A 26,155-nucleotide genomic window follows, 5' to 3' on the forward strand; every position below is an offset into this window, starting at 1 on the left:
TGGCGTGGGAGTCTCGCGAGAGTGGCTCCTGCAGGCCGTGGAGGCGCGGGCGCGCGTGGAGCAGGCTCCAGGCGCGCGCGCGTTCCCCGCCCCCAGCCCCGGAGCGGCTCGCGGCCGGCTCCGCGCGGCATCGCCCGGTGCAGCTCAGCTCAGCGCCACGGACTTTAGGCAGCTGAACGGCAGCGGCAGGTGAGTCCGGCCTGGGGGCTGGGAGGAAAGCTTTGCAGGGAAGCTGGGCACGACGAGGAGGCTGGTGGTCACCGCACTAGCTTTGTACGCTTCACCTTTGGATGCAGCGGCAGGCCCAGCTGCTGAGAGGTGGGGAGTCGAGGTGACCTTTCCTATTTAAGGTAGGGGAAAGAACGCTGGGGCACACTAAGCTCTTCAACTCCTCCTGTCACCATCTTCGGCTCCTGCAGAGGGAACAGGGCTTTGGGTGACGTCAGACCCCTGGATTCTGGAGCCTGAGCTTTGGGCCCTTCATTTCCCCCAACCCTACTTGGCATTCCTTGGAAACAGGTCTCTTCTCCTGGTTATGGCGCACGCGGCTGGGGATGGGGGCGAATGGAAGCAGGCGCTTGTGGCCTCCTTTGGGTTCTTGCAACAGGCGCCCGCAGGTGGACAAGGGTGGTACCTCCCTCTCCTCTGTGGGGCGGCCGACCTTAGGACTGCGGGTCTGAGCTGCCCCAGGGTTGCTGGGGGATGGGTGCACTGTCTTGGGCCTGGACTTCCCCTGGGTGTTAGGTGGTGAGTTGGGGGTGCCAGATTTAGTTTGTTCCAATGCTGGCAGGAGTTGGTCACGAGGATGGAGGTGAAGTGTTTGGGAACCCATCCCTGTCTCCATTTCCGGGAGCTCCTATTCTAGGGGCTTGGGGATCCAAGTAGAGACTGGGACTGAGAATTCGCCATCACAGGCGAATTACCGGTTTAAACCGGTGATGTCCCAGCTTCCTGTTGGGGAGATCAGCGAGGTCCTTGCAGATTTTCCCACGGACACAGGGAGAAAGGGAGTCAAGAGCCAGCAAATAGGAGACTTTCTGGAGGTGGTGAGATTTGGATGGGTGGAGAGTCAAGAGGGCATTCCAGGGGAATGGTATGGCCAAAGGCATAGGCATAGCCATGGAATTAAGCACCGCTGTTGGGGGCAGGGAGGGAGGCCCAGCCTGTGAGCTCAGCCATGTGACTGTGCCTGTGGGGTGGGGTCTGGAGTCTGGAGAATTTTGCAAATTGCCCTACCTGTTCCGCGTTTTGGATCAGGGCTCTCAAAGGGAGATTCAGGTGCAGGACTGGCAGAGAGAGTTTGAGGGGCTACACATGTCTTGCATATTTAGGTTTGATCCGGGCTTGGTAAGCTTTAGGACAAAGTATCCAGAGCTAAGGGAGGACTAGCTCTACTGAATGGACCACCCTAGTGCGGTCCTAGAAGGGGATCTCTGGATAGGGACCTTGGGCTCTCTGGCTGTTTCTTTAACCCTTTCCCTGGCTGGCCAAGGAATCCCTTTGAAGAAGTTGAATCCCTTCTCTGGGCATCTCTTTGCCAGCACCCTTCTGTAGGGATGAGATAATAGGACTAAGTGGTGACCTCTTTTAAGGATATTCCTTGTTCTAGTTTAGAATGCTCCTCCCAGTTTTTCTCCCTCTTCCTTTTCCCTTCCTCTTTGCTCCCTCTATCTTTCTCTCCCTGTCCTCTCCCCTCCCCACAGCATTTCCTCTACAGGCTGCACTTCCTTCCCTCCTTCCAGCCTTGGAGTCTCTGAAGGTTTCCTGGGGGAAGTTCAATGGAGCAGAATTGACAGAAGCTGGGCACTTAGCCTGATTGGGGGAGGGCATCAGTTGCCTCACTCCCACCCTTTCGGAGAGTGTCCAAGTCTTAAGCAAGTATATGGATTAATTATGCTCTGTGCCTGGTCTCTCCTGGAAATTCTGTCTGTCGGGGAGTGAGAAAGAGATTAGATGAGAGTGAGTGAGCACTTAGCGCCCAATGACTGGTTCAGAATCTGTGCAGTGGGATGCAGAGAAGTGTTGTCTGGAAAGGCATCCCAGAAGAGGTGGGATGTGAGAAACCAGCAGCATTTAGAGGAGCCAAGGGTGCTGCCAGTTTAGGCTCACTGGAAGCAGAGGGGGTGGCTAGACATAATCTGCATGAAGCTGGATGTGTAGGAAGCAGGTCAGCCTGTGGTAGAGAAGCAAAGAGTGATAGGGAGGGAGGTTTGTATTGGCACAGAGCCTTGAATGCTAGGCACAGGATCTGTAGGAGGCTACTGAAGAGTCATCAGCAAGACAGTGACAGCAGGGCCAGGAAACTGCTGTTTTCTGAGGATGATTCATAGTTCTAGTATTTCAGGGTTGGAGATGGGGCTGGTAGTAGGATAAGGAGACCAGAGACAGAGCAGGAGGGGGAAACTTCCATCTTAGGAGATAGGCTCTGAGCAGGTAGAAAAAAAGGACCTTTTCTATGCTGCGGATGAGAGGCTCATCCTAGTGAACAGGGATCTCTGGAAGTAGCCCCAGGCCTCTGATCTGATCTGAGAACAGGCTTGACTCCTGTCACAGAACTCACTCTCTTACTGTGGGAGCCTCTGTTCCAGCTTCACAGTAAGGAATGAAATACATTATCGTCAGGATTCAGGTAGTGTTTGTTGTAGTACTGATAACTAAAGAGGTGTTTCCTTAGGCCTACATCTTTGGGAGGATATGTAAACCACCACGACCACCACCACCCACAATTCCCATATGAAAGATTCTCAATTGGGCCGGGCACAGTGGCTCACGCCTGTAGTCCTAGCACTCTCAGAGGCCGAGGCAGGTGGATTGTCTGAGCTCACAGGTTCAAGACCAGCCTGAGCAAGAGCAAGACCTCATCTCTAAAAATAGCCAGGTATTGTGATGGGTGCCTATAGTCCCAGCTACTTGGGTGGCTGAGGCAAGAGAATTGCTTGAGCCCAAGAGTTTGAGGTCGTTGTGAGCTATGACACCACAGCACTCTACCAAGGGCCACAAAGTGGGAGTCTGTCTCAAAATAAAAAAAGAAAGAAAGATTTCAATTGAAGAGCAAATTACTATTTCTTCTGTTTTGTAGTTTTAAAAGTTTGATTTACAGAGGTCATTGACCGTTGTCTTCCCCCAATCTCCTCCCACCAATTTCAAAGGCTAGCCCTGAAATAAGGGCAGAGACGCTTAGAGGCTTCCATTTCTGTGACTCCAGCCTCCTGCAGCTCTCCCAAGTCCTGAATTCTCTCTGCTTTAACCTTTATACACATACAAGGCAGCTTTGCCCTGTGCTCTGCCTTCTGCACTCAATCATCCATACTTCAAGCACTGACTTCTCTGTAACTGTGAGCATACGTTTGGCTTTTTTTTTTTTTTTTTAATTGAGCCAGAGTCTCATTCTGTTGCCCAAGCTAGAATGCCATGGCATCAGCCTAGCTCATAGCAACCTCAAACACCTGGCTTATGTGATCCTCCTGGCTCAGCCTCCTGAGTAGCTGGGACAATAGGCACCCACATTTTTCTATTTTTACTAAAGATGGGGGTCTTACTCTTGTTCAGGTTAGGTTGGTCTCAAACTCCTGAGTGCAAGTGATCCTCTGGTCTTGGTCTTCCTGAGTGCTAAGAATATAGATGTAAGGGTGGCATTCGTGGCTCAGTGGGTAGGGTGCCGGCGATATACACGGAGGCTGGTGGGTTCGAATCCAGCCCAGGCCAGCTAAAAAAAACAACAATGACAACTGCAACAACAACAACAAAAATATAGATGGGTGTCGTGGTGGGTACCTGTAGTCCCAGCTACTCGGGAGGCTGAGGCAAGAGAATCGTTTAAGCCCAAGAGTTTGAGGTTGCTGTGAACCGTGATGCCACAGCACTTTACCCAGGGCGACAGCTTGAGACTCTGTCTCAAAAAAAAGAAAGAAAAAAGGGCGGCATCCATAGCTCAGGTGGGTAGGGCGCCGGCCACATATACCCAGGCTGGCAGGTTTGAATTCAGCCCAGGCCAGCTAAACAACAATGACAACTGCAACAAAAAAATAGCCAAGCATTGTGGTGGGTGCCTGTAGTCCCAGCTACTTAGGCAGCTGAAGCAAGAGAATCACTTGAGCCTAAGAGTTTGAGGTTGCTGTGAGCTGTGATGCCATAGCACTCTACCGAGGGCAACAAAGTGAGAGTCTGTCTCAAGAAAAAAAAAATTACAGATGAAAGCCACAATACCCACGCAGTGAGCACACCTTTGGGAGACAGCCTGGGACCAGGGCTGGGTTAGGCTGGAGGCACGGTTAGGATGGTGTCTCCTTTGAGGCTCCTGCAATCTAGTTATTTACCTCCCTTTTCCCTGTTCCCATCAGTTTCCCATTCCATTTTATTCCGTGAGAGTAGTATTCCAAACTGGACTATTCTCCCAAAGCCCTTTACTCATGCAGAGGGTGTTTGAGGTGTGTGTGTGGGAGACAGAATAACACCATGTTTTCCCCATTTCTCTCAAATCACAGTAGAAGGAGATTCCTAGTATAATGTGCTCCCTTTGTGCTATGGATGCCCACCCAGCCTATCTACTGAGGTACCACTGACCCTCAGTTATTTCCTTCTTCACTGTATCTCCAGCCTATGCCATTTCCCTGAATACCTTCCTCCCACCTTATAAAAATGCTCAAATCTCTTATCCTGGAAAAACCTTTCTAACCCTGTCTCCTCTCACTGCTGCCATTTTCTTTTTCTTTCCTTTTTTTTTTTTTTTGGCTGGGTTTGAACCTGCCTCCTCCGGTATATGGGGCCGGCACCCTACCCCTTTGAGCCACAGGCGCCACCCACTGTTGCCATTTTCAACCTGTGACTTTGTCTTACTACAAAAGATGGATATATGACCATTATAGAAATTTTAGAAAATAAAGATAAGAAGAAAGAAAACAACTTATATCTCTCTATCAAGAGATAACTACTAGTAATCTTTGGCATATGGCGTTTTGTTATTATCCCTGATGTTCTATATGTATGTGTATATTGAAAGACTAGTCTGCTAAATCTGTCCCTTTTCTTCTCCCTCATATTTCCTTAATTTCTTGGCAGTTTGGGTTCTGTCCTACCATTTATCTGAAGTTGTGTCTTCCTGACTGCCAAATCAGCTTGTCATACTTGGCTACTCCCTGGCCATCGACATGGTTAACCCAGCTGAGCAGTCATTGAAAAGATTGAGATAGATCTGTATTCATTGACATGAAAAACTTCATGAGATATTGCTGAGTGGAAAAAAACAGGTTATAAAACAGCATGTATAGGCTTGGTGCTTACAACTCAGCAGCTAGGGTGCCATCTACATATACTGGAGCTGGCGGGTTTGAACTGGCCTGCCAAACAATAATGACAACTACAACCAAAAAATAGCTGGGCGCTGTGGCGGGCGTCTGTAGTCCTAGCTACTTGGAAGGCTGAGGCAAGAGAATCGCTTGAGCCCGAGTTTGAAGTTGCTATGAGCTGTGATGCCACAGCACTCTACCGAGGGAACAATAGTGAGACTCTGTCTCAAAAAAACCCCACAAAACCCAGCATGTATAGAATGATCTCATTTTTGTTATGTATGCTTATAGAGACATTAAAAATGAAACCCAAAAAGGTATCCCAAAACCTGAAGGTCAGACTGTTAAAGGGGTGGCCTCTGAGAAGGTAGATTTTGGAAAGACTTTTCTGCTTTATGTATTTAGATTTTTTTAAACTTGTGAATGTTGGCTCAGCACCTGTAGCACAGTGGTTATGGCGCTTGCCACATGCACTGAGACTGGCGGTTCAAACCTGGCCCAGGCCAGCTAAACAATGACAACTGCAATTGTAATTCCAGCTACTTGGGAGGCTGAGGCAAGAGAATCACTTAAGCCCAAGAGTTTGAGGTTGCTTTGAGCTGTGATGCCACGGCACTGTACCGAGGGCAACATAGTAAGACTCTGTCTCAAAAAGAAAATAAAAATAAAAGTAAGAAACTTGCGAATGTTTTTATACATAGCTTAAACAGCAACATTATTTTTAAAAAATTCTTTGAGGCTATTTTTTTTTTTTTTTTAAATGAGAAGACGACCGCTTGCTGCCTATAGCACAGTGGTTACGGCGCCCGCCACATACAGGGTGGCAGGTTCAGTCCTGCCCTGGGCCAGCTAAACAACAATGCAACTGCAACAAAAAAATAGCCAGGCATTGTGGAGGGCGCCTGTAGTTCCAGCTACTTGGGAGGCTGAGGCAAGAGAATCGCTTAAGCCCAAGAGTTTGAGGTTGCTGTGAGCTGTGACACCACCACACTCTACCGAGGGTGACAAAGTGAGACTCTATCTCAAAAATAAATAAATAAATAAATGAGAAAAAAGGGCGGCACCTGTGGCTCAGTGGGTAAGGCACTGGCCCCATATACCCAGGGTGGCGGGTTCAAACCAGGCCCTGCCTGAACTGCAACCAAAAAATAGCTGGGTGTTGTGGCGGGCACCTGTAGTCCCAGCTACTTGGGAGGCTGAGGTAAGAGAATCGCTTAAGCCCAAGAGTTTGAGGTTGCTGTGAGCTGTGACACCACCACACTCTACTGAGGGTGACAAAGTGAGACTCTATCTCAAAAATAAATAAATAAATAAATGAGAAAAAAGGGCGGCACCTGTGGCTCAGTGGGTAAGGCGCTGGCCCCATATACCCAGGGTGGCGGGTTCAAACCAGGCCCTGCTTGAACTGCAACCAAAAAATAGCTGGGCGTTGTGGCGGGCACCTGTAGTCCCAGCTACTCGGGAGGCTGAGGCAGGAGAATCGCTTAAGCCCAGGAGTTGGAGGTTGCTGTGAACTGTGTGATGCCATGGCCCTCTACCGAGGGCCATAAAGTGAGACTCTGTCTCTACAAAAAATAAATAAATAAATAAAATAAATGAGAAAAAGAATAGAATCCTTCAGTGACCCCCATGACTGAAGATAAGATCCTGCCCATGGCCTTCAAAGTCAGGAGGACCTAGCCCATCCACCTTTCAACCTTAGTTTTGCCTTTCCTTCCCTCCCTCCACTTTGAGCTTCATCTTTTCTCTGCTTCTTTCTGTTCCTTGAATATGCTGTGCTATTCTTCCGACCTTCACACCTGTTGTTCTGACTCCCTGCCCAACCTGTTCATTCTTTAAAATTCAACTCTGAAATCACCTCCTCTAAGAAGCCCTCCCGGACTCCTCCAAGACAAACCAGGGAGGTGTTGCTCGGTGTCCCACACAGCTCCTTTACCTGTACTCCCAGAGAATTTAGGATGTGTTGCGCAAAGCTGGGTCCTCCGAGTTTACCCTCCTATCTGCATCTTGTGTTCTCAATCACTGAGACAATTGAAGCAGACACATGGGACTCTTCTTGCTTCCATTCCAGGACCTCCAACCTGCTTGCATCTGCTTATATACTATTCTCCTTATCACCTGTTAGGGTCAAGACTTGTTCCACCTCCTTGCACTATCAGGTAGCCTCTGTCTCTGCTATAACTGCAGTTTTTATCTGGATTCTACCTTATTTCCATGTTAAATGACCCCCAGCTCTAGCCTTCTCTGGACACCTTCCCCCTAGTCCCCTGTCTCTGTGCTGTTAGCCAGGCTTCTCCACCTGTTCTTGGTTTGCCTGTTCTGCTCGCTTTAATTTGGCTGCTACTCTCACCATGAAAACAGGCCTCACTGAACTTACAACTGACTTGATGTTGCTAAGCGTAATGAATGCTTTTCCAGCCCTTCACACTGTACCTCTTCTTAGTATTGTCACATTTGTACACTCTGTACCTTTGGCTTTGGAGACTTCATGCTTTCCTCCTGCCTCATCAACTGCTCCTTCTTTTTCCAGCTCATCTGCTGCTGCTTAATTTTTTTTCCTTTTTCTGTTTTTTGAGACAGAGTCTCACTCTGCTCCCTGGGCTAGAGTGCAGTGAGATCATCACAATTCACTGCAACCCCAAACTCCTGAGCTCAGGCAGTCTTCATCATGCTTTGGCCTCACAGAGTGCTAGGATTACAGGTGTGAGCCAGTATGTCCAGCCGGGCACTGTGCTTCTAAATACTTAAACATTTATCTGCTAAGAACAAAGACATTAACATTGACCAGTGGTATCTACGATACAGTCTAGCTATTCTAGAAGTGTCCTTTATAGATATGATTTAAAAAATAAATTATAAAGGGTGCAGGCGGCGCCTGTGGCTCAGTCGGTAAGGCACCGGCCCCATATACCGAGGGTGGCGGGTTCAAACCTGGCCCCGGCTGAACTGCAACCAAAAAATAGCCGGGTGTTGTGGCGGGCGCCTGTAGTCCCAGCTACTCGGGAGGCTGAGGCAAGAGAATCGCTTAAGCCCAGGAGTTGGAGGTTGCTGTGAGCTGTGTGAGTCCACGGCATTCTACCGAGGGCCATAAAGTGAGACTCTGTCTCTACAAAAAATAAATAAATTAATTAAAAAAAAATCTAGGGTGCACCTGGGCTGCATGCTGATTTTGTGAGGACTGTTTTTGCTCATCTTCAGTATCAGATATTAGGAAGAATATGTGTACGTGGACCTTTTTTTTTTTTTCCTAATCAGCTTTCCTTAGTGTTTGTGGATTTTTTTTTCTTGTCTTTTTTTTTTTTGAGACAGAGTCTCACTATGTCGCCCTCGGTAGAGTGCTGTGGCGTCACAGATCAGAGCAACCTCACACTCTTGGACTCAAGCGATAGTCTTGCCTCAGCCTGCCAAGTAGCTGGGACTACAGGTGCCCGTCACAATGCCAGGCTACTTTTTTTTTTATTGTAGTTGTCATTGTTGTTTAGCAGGCCTGGGCCAGGTTCAAACCCTCCAGCCCCGGTGTATTTGGCACCTCTGTAACCACTGAGCTATGGGCACCAGGACTTCTTTTTTGTTTTTTGAGACAGAGTCTCACTCAGTCACCCTGGGTAGAGTGCTGTAGTGACCCAGAATGTTTGTGTTTTTTATGTGTGGCCTAAGACAGCTCTTTTAATGTATGGCAGAGGGAAAAAAAAAGGTTGGATACCTGATGCTAAAGGCTTTTCCATTGCCTGTGGTTGCGTGTCTGTCTAGTGTGTTAATTTAGAAGAGGCCGCTTACCAATTTCTGTCTTTTTTTTTTTTTTTTGTGGTTTTTGGCTGGGGCTGGGTTTGAACCCGCCACCTCCAGCACATGGGACCAGCGCCCTACTCCTTGAGCCACAGGCGCCGCCACCAATTTCTGTCTTTTATGACATTAACATTTGTCTTATAGCATTTCTGCATTTGTTGGATTGTTTTTTCACAATGATTTTCAGATTAAACATTTTTTGGCAACAGTATTCACTGATGGTCTCGTGTCCTTCTGTGCTATCACATCGGAGGCACATAAAGTTCTTTCTTCCCATTGTCAGAAATGCTAAGATTGATCACTTGTTCTGCCAGATCTTCTCATTATTGAACTACCTGCTGTGATTAATAAGTGGGCTGGTTGGGGGGGTGACTCTCTTCTTCCCTAGCAACTTTTTTTTTGACAAAGTCTTTCTCTGTTACCCTAGCTAGAATGCAATGACAACATCATAGCTCACAGCAACCTCAAACTCCCAGGTTCAAGAGATCCTCCTGCCGGGTGGCGCCTGTGGCTCAGTCGGTAAGGCGCCGGCCCCATATACCGAGGGTGGCGGGTTCAAACCCGGCCCCGGCCTAACTGCAACCAAAAAATAGCCGGGCGTTGTGGCGGGCGCCTGTAGTCCCAGCTACTCAGGAGGCTGAGGCAAGAGAATCGCTTAAGCCCAGGAGTTGGAGGTTGCTGTGAGCTGTGTGAGGCCACGGCACTCTACGGAGGGCCATAAAGTGAGACTCTGTCTCTACAAAAAAAAAAAAAAAAAGAATGCTATGTAGGTGATATGCCCATCTTGGTGTGTCACACCAGGAGGCTATAATGTCACTTTGTCATTATTGATGTTATTGGTGAGGCTAAATTTCATTGCTTGGTTAAGGTAGTGTCTGCCAGCTTCATCCACAGTAAAAATTCCTTTCCCCCCTTGTCATTAGTAAGTCATCTTGGGCTGGTTTTTAACACTCTATTACTTGCTTATTCCCCAACAACCTTTTGCCTAGTGGTTTTACCAACTATTGACCTGTGCCTGAATCAGCTATTACATTCATGACAGCAAAGTTGGGAGATTTTCTTTCTTTTTTATTTTTTTTTAATGTTAGGCTGATTTATAAGAGCTGCTCTGGGCAGTTACAGCTTGTTTATAATGAGGAGTTATCTAACTCTGAATATACTGTACATGGCAATCAGAACTCATCACAGCAAGAGAACCACAACTGGTCTGCTGCAGCCAACACAAAAAAACCACTAGAGAACAGGAGGGGAAATGTCAGGATGAAGGTGGGTGGTTTTTTTATTGTAAAAGAAAAAAATAACTCCTCAGTAATCTTAACAAAGGAAACGAGTATTTTGCACTGGGAGAAGACAACAGGATACAAAAATCACAAGTGATTTTGACACCAGCCCTGTCTCTGTCTCCTCCAAGAGCAGAGGTGAAAGGACACAGTTGAAGCAAATAAGCAATTATGTAAAATTACTTAGAAACCCTGCAAATTTGATTAAAATCTAAACTTCTGTTTTGCGCTTAAAAAATTTTTTTTTAAATATATCAAAAGGCCTGCTTTAGTGACATGCTATTCCCACCAGAAAATAACCCTAAAACGTGTATATCCCCTCTGTTGGTAACATGCTCAAGTTGACCAGCCAACTCATTTCCAAACCCGTGTGTGGACAAGTACATGTGTCTTGCAAAACAGAGCCATAGCAATCAAGTGACTGCTAGTTAGCCTGCATCTGCCTGTCAATTTACCACCGCCCACTTCCTCTGGAGGGTGGGCAGGGCAGAGACCCTGAAATGGTAATGAGGAATTAACCCCAATTACCAACTTTCTAAGCACCACTTCCCCCACCTTCTCCCCGAAAGGAGATACTTCTCTTTCTTTACTTTGGCTCCTTGTGACCCAAATGGTTTTCACCTTTAGAAACACAAACAGTCCACACACTCATATATATATTTTTTTGTTTTTACATTTAAATATAAAAATACTACTCTGCTTTTTGTTGTAAAAGAGGACCAAGCAATAAGAACCTTTTCTTTTTTTAAGGTAGGGATATCCATCAGTTTACTCTGAGCTCTTTGCTGAGGGGAGGGCATTTAGCCCCAAGTAAGGGAAGTGTGGCCTGAGACCGAGGGCATTTCCAACCCTGATTTCTAACCTCTACTTTCCCGATTTCCACATGTTGGTTATAATCTCTTCCAACTTTCCCACCAAGGGAAGTCCTAAAAGTTGGGAGATGTTCTAATTCTGTTACTCCTGTATTTGTAGCTGGCATTCTTCTGCAAAGAGCTTTTCCTATTTCCTTCCTCTGTATTTAAAAATAATAATGTCGGGCAGCTCCTATGGCTCAGTGAGTAGGGCGCCGGCCCCATATATTGAGGGTGGTAGGTTCAAACCCAGCCCTGGCCAAACTGCAACAAAAAATAGCGGGGTGTTGTGGTGGGCACCTGTAGTCCCAGCTACTCGGGAGGCTGAGGCAAGAGAATCACCTAAGTCCAAGAGCTGGAGATTGCTGTGAGCTGGGGTGATGCCACAGCACTCTACCGATGTGACACAGTGATAATAATAAAATAATAATAATAATAATAATGTCGCTTTGGATTCATGAATTATTTATTTTTTATTTTTGTAGAGGCAGAGTCTCACTTTACTGCCCTCGGTAGAGTGCTGTGGCGTCACACGGCTCACAGCAACCTCCAGCTCTTGGGCTTACGCGATTCTCTTGCCTCAGCCTCCCGAGCAGCTGGGACTACAGGCGCCCGCCACAACGCCCAGCTTTTTTTGTTGTTGTTGTTGCAGTTTGGCCGGGGCTGGGTTTGAACCCGCCACCCTCGGTATATGGGGCTGGAACCCTACTCGCTGAGCCACAGGCACCGCCCTGGACTCATGAATTATTTTTTAAAAATTCAGTATAATTTGTCATTATTACTTCTGTTACTCTAATTGTCCCAAATTTGGCAGGTGTTAGCCCTCCAAACCTGGGTCCTGTGTCCTTTTGACTTGTCCCATTAGTTGTTGAGGACTTTCTTGTTTTTGTTACCACAAGAAGTTTCAAGCTAACTTTGTTTCCTTCTCCTGGCTTGGGACCATTCATATATATTTTTAAAATCATGAGTTCATATTGATACCTCTACTTTTTTTTTTTTTTTTTGTAGAGACAAAGTCTTACTTTATCACCCTCAGTAGAGTGCCATGGCATCATGCAGCTCACAGCAACCTCCAACTCCTGGGTTTAGGCGATTCTCTTGCCTCAGCCTCCAAGTAGCTGGGACTACAGGCACCTGCCACAATGCCCAGCTATTTTTTTGTTGCAGTTGGCTGGGGCCGGGTTTGAACCCTCCACCCTTGGTATATGGGGCCAGTGCCCTACTCACTGAGCCACAAGTGCCGCGCCTGATACGTCTATTTTTAAAACATTATCAGTCTCTTTCTTATCTTACCATGTTCTGTATTCTTTTTTTTTTTTTTTTTTTGTGATAGAGTCTCACTATGTCTGCCTGGATAGAGTGCTGTGGCATCACAGCTCACAGCAACCACCAACTCTTGGGCTTAAGCGATTCTCTTGCCTCAGCCTCCCAAGTAGCTGGGATTTCAGGCACCAGCCACAACGCTCGGGTATTTTTTGTTGCAGTTGTCATTGTTGTTTAGCTACCCCGGGCCAGGTTCAAACCCACTATCCTCAGTGTATGTGGCTGGTGCCATAACCACTGTGCTACGGGTGCCAAGCCATCATGTTCTGTATTCTGTCTGTACTAATAGCGAGAACCCAGGTTCCCAACAACATCAACACATTTACTTATTTGATCTCTTCTATAGTATACATGACTAAATTTCAGAATTACAACCTGCAAAAATTTAAGAATTCTTTTATTTTTGTCCTTGAGATACATCTTTCTTTCTTTCTTTTTTTTTTTTTGAGATACATCTTTCTAAGAGAACACAAGAGTACTGTGATCCAAATTACTTACGCTCACTCTTTTTTTCTGTGTGCTGTTGTTATTAATTTTTTTTTTTTTCTAAGAGAAAGTCTTACTCCATTACCCAGGCTAGAGTGCAGTGGTATTATCATAGCTCACTGCAACCTCAAACTTGTGGCCATAAGCCATCCTCCTGCCTCAGCCTCCCAAGAGGCTGAGACTACAAGTGCAAACCACGGCCAGCTAATTTTTGTATTATTATTTTTTTTTTTTGTAGAGACAGAGTCTCACTTCATTGCCCTCGGTGGAGTGCTGTGGCATCATAGCTCACAGCAACCTCTAACTCTTGGGCTTAGGCGATTCTCTTGCCTCAGCCTCCCGAGTAGCTGGGACTACAGGTGCCCGCCACAACGCTGGGCTATTTTTTTGTTGCCATTTGGCCAGGGCCGGGTTTGAACCCGCCACCCTTGATATATGGGGCCAGCACCCTACTCACTAGACCACAGGCACCACTCAATTTTTGTATTTTTTTAGTAGAGGCTGGTGTTGCTCTTGTTCAGGCTGATCTTGAGCTTTTGTCCTTAAACAATCCTCCCACTTCAGCCTCCCAGAGTGTTAGGATTACAGGTGTCAGCCTCTATGCCTGACTGTGTTATCAGTTTGATTTACAGTTAGCTTCATTTGTTTATGTTTCAATTTTAGAGTTTGCTTTTCTTCTGGTTTACGTTTTTGAACATGTAAGTCATTATATGTATGAAAGTACATGAAAAGCTTTACCCAAAGAAATCTCTCTACTCATCCTAGCCCTTCCAGCATGTAGGTGACTATTTCATTAATTTTTTTTTTAATCCTTTTTTTTTTTTGGCCGGGGCTGGGTTTGTACCTACCACCTACAGCATATGGGACCCGCGCCCTACTCCTTGAGCCACAGGTGCCGCCCTTTTTTTTTTTAATTCTTACTGTATTTCCTTTGCAAAAATAAGCAAATTCATGTGCATATTCTTCTCCTTTTGTACTTCTGGGCTCCAGTAATCCTTTCGGCACCACTTCCTGAATAGCTGGGAGTACAGGCACGCCACTACCATGCCTGGCTAATTTTCTTTATTTTTATTTTTAGTAGAGACGAGATCTCATTATGTTACCCAGGCTGATCTTGAACTCCTGGCCTCAAGTGATTCTTCTACCTTGGCCTTCCAAAGTACTGGGGTTATAGGCATGAGCTACACGCCCTGCTTGCCTTCTTTCTTATATAATGGGTAGCATAATATTTATACTTTGTACTTTGCTTTTTTTCACTTACTATATCCTAGAAATCATTCCATAGCAGTTGTGGAGTTCATCCTCATTCTTTTTTACATGTACATAATACTCCCTTGTATGATGTACTATTGTATTCAAATACAGCAGAATCTCTGTGAGTGACCCCCCAAGGGACCATAACAAATTGGTCAACATATGGAGGTGGTCAATATAAGGAACTAGGCCACTGTATTCGTATGTCTATGTGGTACGTGTCTGGTCTATGAAAATAGACCAACTTAAGGAGGTGGTCAATGTAGGGAGGTAGTCATCTATAGCAATTGTGCTATTACAAATAGCACAGGTAGTCAACTATAGCAATTGTGCTATTACAAATAGCACAGGGTTGAATAATGTGTGTTTGTCATTTCTTATTTGTAGGTAAATAGCTAGAAGTAAGATAGTTAGATGAAAAATAATTTTTGTTTTAATTTTATTCTCTCACCTCTTTTTTTTTTTGGTGCAAAAGGTAATGTACAGACTGTTTTACATCTTGTTTTTGTCATCTACTAGTGGTTTTAGAGATTTTTCTCACGTCAGTACATAGAGAACTGCTTCCTCTTTTTAACAGCTGCAGAGTATTTTTAAAAATAGCTATGGCTGGGGCGGCGCCTGTGGCTCAAGGAGTAGGGTGCCGGTCCCATATGCCGGAGGTGGCGGGTTCAAACCTAGCCCCGGCCAAAAAAAACAAAACAAAAAAAGAAAAGAAAAATAGCTATGGCTGGCTCGGCGCCTGTGGCTCAAGCGGCTAAGGTGCCAGCCACATATACCTGAGCTGGCAGGTTCGAATCCAGCCTGGGCCTGCCAAACAACAATGACAGCTGCAACCAAAAAAATCACCGGGCGTTGTGGCAGGCTCCTGTAGTCCCAGCTACTTGGGAGGCGGAGGCAGGAGAATCGCTTGAGCCCAGGAGTTGGAGATTGCTGTGAGCTGTGATGCCACAGCACTCTACTCAGGGCGACAGCTTGAGGCTCTCTCTCAAAAAAAAAAAAAAGCTATGAAATAGCCCATTGTATTACTGTATCATTTACTTAATCAGTCCCCTATTGATAGAAGCATAGATTGTTTCCAATTCTTTGTATTTATAAACAGTGCTACGGTTAATACACCTGTGCATGAGTATCATTTCGTGAATATCTCTGTTATACCTTTTTTCTTTCTGTGCTAGATGTTAACTAGGTTTTTTTTTTTTTTTTTGGCCGGGGCTGGATTTAAACCCCCCACTTCCGGCATATGGGACCGGCGCCCTGCCCCTTTGAGCCACATATCACATTTATGGGCCACAAAATATTTTAATTTTTTTTTTTTTTTTTGAGACACAGTCTCATTTTGTTACTCCAGTAGAGTGCCCTGGTGTCATAGCTCAGAGCACCCTCAAACTTGTGGGCTCAAGCTATCCCCTTGCCTCATCTCCCCAAGTAGCTGGGACTATAGGTACCTGCCACACACCTGACTATTTTTTAGAGATGGGGTCTTGCACTTGCTCAGGCTGGTCTCAAACTGGTGAGCTCAAACGATCCACCCAACTGAGCCTTCCAGAGAGCTAGGAATACAGACATGAGCCACTGCACCTGGCCCCCAATTTTTTTTTTTTTTTGAGGCAGCATCTTACTCTGTCCCCTGGGCTAGAGTGCCATGGCCTTAGCCTAACTCACAGCAACCTTAAACTCCTGGCCTCAAGTGATCTTCCTGCCTCAGCCTCCTAGAGTGCTAGGATTACAGGCGTGAGCCACCTTGCCTGCCTTAATAAATCTTAATAATTGAGCAAATGACTGAGGGCAAAAGGCCAAGAGGGAAGGGAGTCCAACCTGTGTCCAGGGTCAAGGAATAGAATTTCCTCTTGTCCCTTGGATCTTTTCTGTCATTTGGCCTTCCTAGCATGGAGTCCACTCCCAGGATCCTTTCCTACCCTGGTAAGTTATTTTTGGGGTTTTCTGAAGATGTCCTTTGTGCCTTGAGGCAAAGGGTGAAAGTAGCTAGAACAATGTAGAGGGTAGCAGGGTGTATCTGGGAGATGGGAAGCTGCCTCCATTGGGTGCAGGATGGGGAGCTGCCTCCATCAGGCACGTCTCACTGTGGGAGTATGGAGCCTTCCCTAGGGAGCCTAAAAAGTATGAAGAGGGACTGGGTTGGGTGGGCCCCAATCCTCATCCTTCTTTGGCTTTTCTTTCCTCTCAGGGCAGGAGAAAGAGGCGTGAACAGTCTGCTGGGCCAGCTGGTGCCATAATGGCAGGTGAGGAGAGGGGTAGGCCATGTGAGTAGGAAATGGCAGTGAGCATAGGGTGTGCCTCCCTGGTCTTTAGAGGTTGGGTTCTTTCTGTCCCATTGTTCAGGTTCTCCCCTCCCCAGGCCTGTCCGTCTGGGAACTTCAGCATGACCCTGTCTAGCCCTCTGTCATATCTCCCAACAGTGAGGACAAAGGATTGAACTTCTTGACATCTAGTGGGGATGGCTGGTGAGGATAGCATAGCAAAGTGGTCAGTGGCCACATGGGCTGAGGAGGTAGTCCAGCCAGGATAAAAACGGTATATTGGATTCGTGGGGAGAAAAGCATTTGAGGTGATGCCATGCCATGTGCCTCACCCACAGAGAAAGTGAACAACTTCCCACCATTACCCAAATTCATCCCGCTGAAGCCATGTTTCTACCAAGACTTCGAAGCAGACATCCCTCCCCAGCATCGCAGCATGACCAAGCGCCTCTACTACCTCTGGATGTGTGAGTGCTGTGGGGTTGGGGTGAAACAGGGTAGCTGGAGGCGGGAGGAGGACTGGTGGGGGTGCTGGGCAGTGGAGTGGGTATCACAGGCCCAGCTGTCCTTCTGCCCCTCCCTTTACGTCCATGTGGGCCAGTGAATCTTTACCCACTAGGCTCCCAGCAAGCTCTTTCTATGGGCCAACTCCCCAGCTGAGCCTCAGTTTCCCTAGACTCCGACCCCTAATCTAGGCCTCTCTTCCCTTCTCTTCCCCCTCCATTTCCCATTCACAGAGCATCTGTTGGGGGCCCTTTGTGCAATGATTCCTCTGTTCTTACTCCCCCCACCCTCCCTTCCCACTGGAGCACTCCAGGGAACCTCTGGCAACTGTTAGGACCTCAGGATTCTTGATTTGGAATGGAGTCCTTCCCTCAAAAAAACTTTTTTTTTTTCTTTCTCTGGAAGATTGCTTGAAGAGAAGAGCATTCATCTGGGAGTTGGGTAGTATGGGATGAGTTTGTCTGGTTGCTGCTTTTGGAGCAGCAGGTGCCTCATTTGCTGAAAATAGTATTAGTTCATGACAGCTGTGGTTCCGTGTAGCTCTGCATTACAGGGCCTGCACTTCGTTTTTTTTTTTTGAGACAAGAGTCTCACTTGGTCACCCTTGATAGAGGGCTGTGGTGTCTTGGCTCACAGCAACCTCAAACTTTTGAGTTCAAGCCATCCTCTTGCCTCAGCCTCCCAAGTATCTGGGACTACAGGTGCCTGCCGCAAGCCCAGGGTTTTTATTGTTTTTGTTTTTTTGAGACAGAGTCTCACTTTGTCAATTTCAGTAGCGGGCTGTGGTGTCAGAGGTCACAACCTCAAACTCTTGAGCTCAAGCGATTCTCTTGCCTCAGCCTCCAGAGGAGCTGGGATCACAACACCTGGCTATTTTTAGAGATGGGGGTCTCGCTTTGACTCAGGCTGGTCTTGAACCTGTGAGCTCAGGCAATGCACCTGTCTCGGCCTCCCAGAGTGCTAGAATTACAGGCATGACCCACCATGCCTGGCCTGGGCCTGTTTCTAAGAGGCTAGTGTTCTAATGTTGCAAGGTTTTGAGGTTGAGAGTTTAAATGCCCCCTGTTAGGTAGTCTGTGACAGCTTCGTGAGAAAGGTGTTCATCTTGGAAGGATGGGATGTGGCTGTGCGGAGGCTGGGCAGAAGTTACCTCTTAGGCATGTGAGGGGAGGACAGGCCAGCTGTCCTGTGCTGGGAAGAAGCCCCAGGAACCTGAGACGTTGGCAATGTGATCTCAGTTAGGGTCTGCCGTATCTGATGTTTTTTTGAGTCAGGCCTGCACTTAGCTGCTTGTCTGGGCTGTGGTTGTGTGTACCAGGAAGGTGGCAAAGCAGGTGCTTCATGGTATGGTAGGAAGAAGATAGGAGCAAATAGACTCAACTTCAAGTTCTGGCTTGGCCTTTGGATGGAGAAGGATCTCTCATCATATAGCCTGAGAGAGGTGGATGGGCCAGTAGGTAGTATGGGATAGGGTATAGATAGGTCTGTAGATGTTGGGAAGAAAATGGGGAGATTACTTCTGATGGCTTCTGTTTTTTTTTTTTTTTCTGAGAAAGAGTCTTAAGCTGTCGCCGTGGATAGAGTGCTGTGGCATCATAGCTCACAGCAACCTCCAACTCCTGGGCTTAAGCAATTCTCTTGCCTCAGCCTCCCAAGTAGTTGGGACTACAGGTGCCCGCCACAATGCCCAGCTATTTTTTGGTGTAGTTGTCATTGTCATCATTGTTTGGCAGGCCCGGGCTGGTTTTGAACCTGCCAGCTCAGGTGTATGTGGCTGGTGCTTTAGCCGCTTGAGCTACAGGCGCTGAGCCAATGGCTTCTATTTTTTTCCATTACATATGTTGTAGGAGTGGGGATGGAAGCTTTGGGGAGGGTGGGCTCAGAATGAGAGCATGTTTATGGACAGAGGGTGAGGACTCTAAAGAGACCTGGCCCTGAGATTTCTGGGCCAAGCACAGGGCCCATTGGAGGTTGGCTGCCATGAATTTATAGTCCTTCCAGGCTCCATTTTATCTTAATAACATCCAGGTCATATACAGATGGGAGTTATCTTCACTGAGAGTGAGTGTGACCAGAAGACAGAGTAGGGAAAGGACTAACAAATTGAGTGTAATGAATTATGGAATCTAAGCTGGACAAGGAGGAGTGAAGACAAGACAGAAGCTGATGGCTGGAAAAGTGTGCCAAGTCAGTGGGTGTCCATTCCAGATAGGTAGTGGAATAATTTCAGCACAGGCACTAGAACAAGGGGGCTGGAGATAGGTGGGACTGGGGAGAGAATGTCAGTCAATATAATGACAGGTTAGTGTCCTTTCTATGTGACGAACGAATAAAATCAGAACACCAAGGCTCTAAGACATTTTGAGGCAGTGAACAGAAATGGAGGAAATACAGCTAAACCACATAAAAAGAAATGCCCACCCTTATTATGAGGGACCCTGAGATGGGTGTTTGTGCACAGGTGAGGCTTGCCAGGCCAGGTCATACTTGGGGAGGACTCCACCTGACCATAGGCTCTGGGCGTTCTGCTCCTAGGAAGATCTCATCCAGAAGCTGGATTTAAGATCTATAAATATCTCCCTAAGTCCTCACTAGGCGCCCGCCAGGTGCTTTACTCCCAAGGAAGTGTGTATAAACCTCGAGATGCTTATGGGTTCTACTCAGAAGACAGGATCACAGATGCTGGCTATTTGAGGCCAAGATTCAACTGGCCTTCTTTTGTTTATTCAGCAGTCTTTGTAGACTCAGCCATAGTTCAAAGAGGGGAGTGCCCTGATATCAAGAGACCTGGGTGTGTGTTAGTGCTAGCACCAGTTTTCTTATCTGTAAAACAAGTCTTTGAGGTCCCTGCCAGCTGTGTCTCAGTGAAACTGTGATTCCTAGATGCAGCTAGATAATGTGGGGACAGAGGAAGGGGAGCCTGGATCCCACTCTTGGAAAACTTCTAGTATGGTTGATGGGCTGGGATTTTGTATTTGGGAGAGCAGCCCAGGTCTATACAAGGTCAGAGGGATGAGAGATGGTAAGGTTGTGGTATTGAAAGAAGGCTTCTTGGAGCAGGTGATATAGTTGTCTAAGAAATAGATTAAATAAAGACAGATTCCAGACACCCATGCCTGCCCCAACTAAATGAAGGGCAGATGTTACAAAGGCTTGAAGAGTCTTGCTGTGTTGCCCAGGTTGGAGTGCAGTGGCTATACACAGGCGGGATCGTAGTGTACTGTGTCTCCAACTCCTGCTTGGCATCAAGAGATCCTCCTGCCTTAGCCTTTCAAAGTGCCAGGATTATAGGCATGAGCTACTTTATCTTGCCTGAGGCCATTTTTTTTTTTTTTTTTTTTGAGACAGAGTCTCGCTATTGTCACCCTTGGTAGAGTGCCATGGTGTCACAGCTCACAGCAACCTCGAACTCTTGGGCTTAAGCAATTCTCTTAAGCGAGTCTCTTGCCTCAGCCTCCCAAGTAGCTGGGACTACAGGCAACCGCTGCAACACCCGGCTATTTTTTTGTTATTGTTGTCATTGTTGTTTAGCAGGCCCTGGCCAGGTTCGAACCCACCAGCCCTTGTGCATGTGGCTGGTACCCTAACCATTGAGCTATGGGAGCCAAGCCGCTGAGGCCATTTTCGTAAGAAAAACATTCTACCGCCTTGAGTCTTTGGGGCCCTAAAAAGAGGGCTTGCTGTGCAGAAGCCCTGCTGCTCTTAAGACTCTTTGCTTTCAGGATTTCTCAGATCCTTAGGAGGGGGGTCTGAGTGGGGGTTAGTCAGAGCTCCCAGCTCTCTTTCTTACAGCCTGTATTTCTTCTGTGTGTGTCCTGTGTATCTCTGTGTGCGTATTCACTGATATGCATTGTGGGTCTTCCGTATGGGTGTGGATCTGTAAATGTGGCTTGCATTTGTATATGTATATCTGTGTTTGTGTGATTATGGGTCTGTGATGAGTTATGGATGTGTGTGTCCATGTCTGGGTGCCCATGTGCCTCCGTGTGGGCTTGGGGGTCTTTCTCTGTGTGTATGTGCTCCTGGGCCTGCAGTGAACAGCGTCACGCTGGCCGTGAACCTGGTGGGCTGTCTCGCGTGGCTGATCGGAGGCGGGGGAGCTACCAACTTTGGCCTCGCCTTTCTCTGGCTCATCCTCTTCACACCCTGCTCCTACGTCTGCTGGTTTCGGCCCATTTACAAGGCCTTCAAGTAAGTGGTTGGCACTCACCCCAGCTCCTAACCATGTCTTTTTGCCCTTCTACTCCGTCTCTCTCTCTCTCTGTCTCTCTCTCTACATGCTTACTCACTTTTTTTCCCCATCCCCCAAACTCACTTTCCTCTGTTCACCGTTGGCTCAGACTACCAGATTGGGGGTGGGCTTCCTGGGGGCTCCAGGTCTAAGAATGCTGGGAGTTAGAACCTTCCATTCAGTTCCTTCTCTCCTCACTCTACCCTTCGGTGGGAACAACACAGAGAGAACAGGCCTATTTTTGTCTTCTCCCATCACCTTTCCTAGGAAGCTGTATGTTGATTTGCCTGTGGGGGGCCACATGTCTTGGTGGAGCTGCCCATTCTTGTACCAGTGGGGCTAGCTGACTTGGTGCCAAGAAGATCTATCTGTCCATGTGCCAATGAGGTCATCCAATTCTGTGCCAAAGGGACACCCAGCCATGTATCAGTGGGACTCAAGCTGTCTGGGTGCCAATGGGTGTCCACCTAGTGCCAAATGGGGTTTCAATCTTTGTGCCAATTATTCATCCATGTACCAACAAGGCTATCAGTCTTGGTGCCTTTGATGCAAATGGGACCTTAAACCTCATTGCCAATTGGCCCACCCAGCTAAATGTCCGTTAGGTCCTATTTTGGTGTCAATAGGGTATCTAGTCTAGTGGCAATGGGATTCCATCTCTGAACCCATGGGGCCATCCATTTATGTATCAGTGGTGCTAACTGTCTTGGTGCCAGTGTGGCTGTCCATCCCCTTGACAATGGGACTGTTTATTCCTGCCACAATGGAGCTGTCTATTTGTATGCCAGTAGGCTCATCTTTCCATTTCCAGTGTGTGGTCCAGTCATGAGGAGATCCCACCCTATGTAATGTTGCACACACAAGCCTAACATGTAGAACCTTGCAAAGATCTGTAGATAAATATTGTCCCATTCTGACCTCTCAATTAAAGCTTTTAAGGGTCTTCTGTCCATTCTTCACTTACTTAAACTTGGAAGGGCTTGGGGGCCTTGAAGGCAAGGAAACCCTAGCATTCTGCTCTGGTGACGGGAGCCATCTCCTCTGCTTCAGGACTGACAGCTCGTTCAGCTTCATGGCATTCTTCTTCACCTTCATGGCCCAGATGGTCATCAGCATCATCCAGGCTGTGGGCATCCCAGGCTGGGGCGTCTGGTAAGAGGCAGGGGTCTGGCTTATGGCTGGTAGGGGTGGCACCTTGGGCATGTCTTATGCTTAACTCCATGTGCTAAGCTTTCTAGCCTGTGGGGCACAATGTGACCGGTCACTGGAAGAGTGAGAGGATTCAGAATAGTATAGCAGCACAGCTATCGCATCAGAGGGGAAGGAGAACCTGTCAGTGATTTCTAGGGGACTAAGGGGTATCAGGCATTGTTGGTAAAACCAGGAGATGGAAGCCTTGCATCTGAGGAGCCTGTCTGAGCAACTGACACAGGCCCTTTGGGGTCAATAAGATGGTCCCTCTGAATCCAGTGGTATGGTTCCTCCCTGTGGCAATGTGATAGTCCCTTGCTCCAGCAAGGTGGCTCCTGGGCACCCCTCTTCCTGCCCACAGCCCCACAACTGGCCTTTTCCTACAGCGGCTGGATTGCCACCATCTCCTTCTTCAGTACGAACATTGGCTCAGCAGTGGTGATGCTCATTCCCACCGTCATGTTCACGGTTGTGGCTGTCTTTTCCTTCATTGCCCTCAGCATGGTAAGTGGTCCCCTCAAGGGTGAGAGGGCGGCTTTGGGAGGGGGCTGTGATCTGAAACAACCCCTCCTCCAAGTTATAAGAGGATCCAGAGTTCTTTCTTCTGTCACTCTGGAATTGCCTGCTGGACTTTCCTACACAGGCATGGTGGAGAGGGAGGACTATTTTTTTCACAAATGGTCATATCTGGTTCCTGGATGGGCTGCCTCTTCCCTTTGATTAACTCTTCTTTGTGCTCCTTTTCCTACAGGTTCATAAATTTTACCGGGGCAGTGGAGGCAGTTTCAGCAAAGCTCAGGAGGAATGGACCACGGGGGCATGGAAGAATCCACACGTGCAGCAGGCAGCCCAGAATGCAGCCATGGGGGCGGCCCAGGGAGCCATGAATCAACCGCAGACTCAGTATTCTGCCACCCCCAACTACACGTACTCCAACGAGATGTGAACCAGCCATGCCTATCAGGAGGCAGGGCTGGGGTCACTGGGACAGGGGGCTCGAGCCACATCATTTGTTGTGGTGACCAAGCAGGGTTCCCCCTTCCCTTTTCTCCTCCCCGACTTTGTACAAAGAATCAGAGTTATATATGTATATATGTATATGTCTGTCCCCTGCTTCCCACCTGTTGGATTCTGCTCTTGGCACTCTAAGAGCTGTGGGCTGTACGTGGAGCTGTTCTGTGCAGTAGTAACTGTCAGTGTCCCCTTCTGAAATAGTGTGCAGTTGAGGTCTCATGTTGTGGTGCTAGATATATGTTTAGAACTAAACCAGTCCCCCACCTGCCCCTTCTGACCCTGGCCCAGGGACCCTCGTGGGGTAGGGGGAGGCATAGCAGAAAGTCTGGCCCCTTCCAGAGTCATGAGCTGACATTGTTTCCATTTTTGGTATTCCTGGGAAGCAACAGTATTTAGCGCTCATGGTGGTGGGTGGAAGAGTGAGGACAGGCAGGGGATCTTCCCGCGTTCCTTCTGATCCAGCCAAGTCTCCCCTCCCTCATCCTCTGCCTTCCTCATTTCTTCCCAGCTATCAGAGTCCCTGTGCTATCTTCCCTTGCCCAGGGTCTTTCTCTTTCCCATGTGGCTTTTGTTTTCCCTAAGGCTGATTATCCCAGCTATAGCTGCTCCTGAGACTGAGCCCGGATTCCTCAATCTGATCTGATTCCCAGATCCAGGAAGCTGAGAGTGGAGTTGAGCCTTAGTACTGATGTGGAAGGGGAACACAGCTAGAAATGCAGAGCCTGCCTGGGTCCTTGATTCCCAGGGAATGGAAATGCAGGGTTGGTCTTGGCTCTGCGAGCTTGGCCTGCGGAGGCAGGCTCTTCTTTTCTCTCCCCTGCCTTCCCCTTCTCCCCAGAGAATACCTGGAGCCCTCTGCCTCCTCCCCATACCCCGGCTGCTATGGCTTGATTCCCTTACCTTGACCCCACCACATGCCAGGTGTCATCTGCCTAGGACATGGCAGATTCCACTTCCTTCCCTGAGGAGCTGGGTCATGTCAGGCAGTTGTCATGTGTAAAGGCACAGCTGGAGCAGAGTGCATTTGGGTAATTATTAGTCCTCAGGGGAGGTCTGATTGCCCCCAGACCCTTGGGGCATCTAGGTGTCTCCAAATGATCAATCATTGCATTCCTGGGAGCAGTAACAGCAGCAGCAGCAGTATTTCTGTTTGAATCTAGTAGAAGGGACAGGGCTCAGAGCAGGAGGCCTGGAGGGGAGGTTGGAGGAGGAGGAACCTTGTGGGAGGGGAGCATGCCTCTCCCACTTTACCTGCTCTTGGTCACAGAGTACTTCTGGGCATTTGAACTCACGTGCCAAGGAAGAAGCACAGGCCTGGTCTAAGCTGTAAGCACAATGGCCTAAATAGGATTTCAGCTTAGGTGGGGTGGGAGGGGACACCCTCTGGATTTATTTATTTATTTTTTCCCCAAATCAAGAAGACTTCCTGACTTTGTCAGAATCTCCTTCCCTTTTCAGGAAAGTTATTTCAGGATCATGGGGCTGTTCTGTTCCAATCAGTGTGAGAGCATTGCCCCATCTGAGACCTGGCAGGGAGTGGGTTCTCACTCAAGGAGCAGGACTGCCCATTTCCCACCTTCCTTTCTCCCGACAGAAGCCTACCTGGGCTATTTAAGACAAAAAAAAAAACAAAACCCAAATCCCAGTTGGCCACTCTGGGTTGACTCCAGCTTGGAACTCAACACCTGTGCTTCCAGGTACTGAGTTTTGATCTCCAGGTACTTCGTTCCTTTCCCTGCAAGAGAAGCCAGGGGACTCTCTTCCTAAGAGTCCCTTAGGCTTGGACCACAAAGTATAATTGCCTCTCTGCTCTCCCATTTTCTTTCTGGAAAGCAGTTTTCACAGTCCCTAGCCCTGGAAAAGCGACCTTAGGTCTAGGCCTTTCCTCCCCTTTCTTCGTCCCCACCCCAGACTTCTGGCTTCCTTTCCCTTAGTCTCTCTGGTAGCTCCACAGGCCTGTGGTCCAGCCTAGCATCTGTGACCCACTGGGTATCCCCTCTACTCGATTTCCTGTGCTACCTGCCTCTCCTCTTTCCTGGCTCAGACCTATTTGGTCATACCGTGACTACCCTCAGGAAAGCCTGTTACTTGTGTATGGCCCAGTTTGTTCAAACCCTGGGATGCTGCATCTCCAGGCATCTATGCACTTTCCCGGGGAGAGAGCCAGTGTGAGAAGTGGGGACTGGGTACAGATTCATCTCTTCTGAATGGTCTGGCTTGGGATAGGCTACAAGAGGGTCCACGTCAGTTCCAGGGATTCTCAGGTCTGGTGCCAGCCAGTGACCTGCTTTGGCATTCTCCTGGTGCCCACTGTTCCTCCTCACTTCTGGGAGATGGACCATTCCCCAGCTGGCAGTTGACCTGCCTAAGCCAATGTGTCTGTCTGTGGTAGTTGAATGAACCATAATAAAGGGAACATTTGGCCCTGTGTGTTCTGTGTCATGTGTCTTCATGTGAGTCTCCATGGAGCTCACAACAGTAGGGGGGCTGGGTGGGTCTGTAGCCTGTCATTCCCTGGAGCCAAAATCCATGCAACTAACTCTGTGTGGCTCTTTTTCTAGAGCAGCCTGCAGCAGGCATTGAAATTGCCATCTAGCGGGCGCCTGTAGTCCCAGCTACTCGGGAGGCTGAGGCAGGAGAATCGCTTGGGCCCAGGAGTTGGAGGTTGCTGTGAGCTGTGTGAGGCCACGGC

The 26,155-nt window shown here is 48.0% G+C and overlaps 1 protein-coding gene across 2 annotated transcripts; it reads left to right on the plus strand.

The window, feature by feature from the left end:
- Positions 1-25,893, plus strand: SCAMP5 (secretory carrier membrane protein 5). 2 transcript variants are annotated; one of them, XM_053596022.1, is made up of 7 exons: positions 1-189; positions 16,451-16,505; positions 16,862-16,990; positions 21,062-21,218; positions 22,309-22,410; positions 22,836-22,953; positions 23,201-25,893. In XM_053596022.1, exons 2-7 carry the CDS (start codon positions 16,499-16,501, stop codon positions 23,393-23,395), a joined length of 708 nt encoding a protein of 235 aa, XP_053451997.1. In that variant the 5' UTR covers positions 1-189; positions 16,451-16,498; the 3' UTR covers positions 23,396-25,893. The 2 variants fall into 2 exon arrangements, with proteins under 2 accessions (XP_053451997.1, XP_053451996.1); XM_053596021.1 differs by lacking the exons at positions 1-189; positions 16,451-16,505; positions 16,862-16,990 and having other exon boundaries at positions 17,018-21,218.
- The last annotated feature ends 262 nt before the right edge of the window (positions 25,894-26,155 follow it).

The sequence above is a fragment of the Nycticebus coucang genome, chromosome 6 (genome assembly GCF_027406575.1).
Source record: "Nycticebus coucang isolate mNycCou1 chromosome 6, mNycCou1.pri, whole genome shotgun sequence".
NCBI lineage: Eukaryota > Metazoa > Chordata > Mammalia > Primates > Lorisidae > Nycticebus > Nycticebus coucang.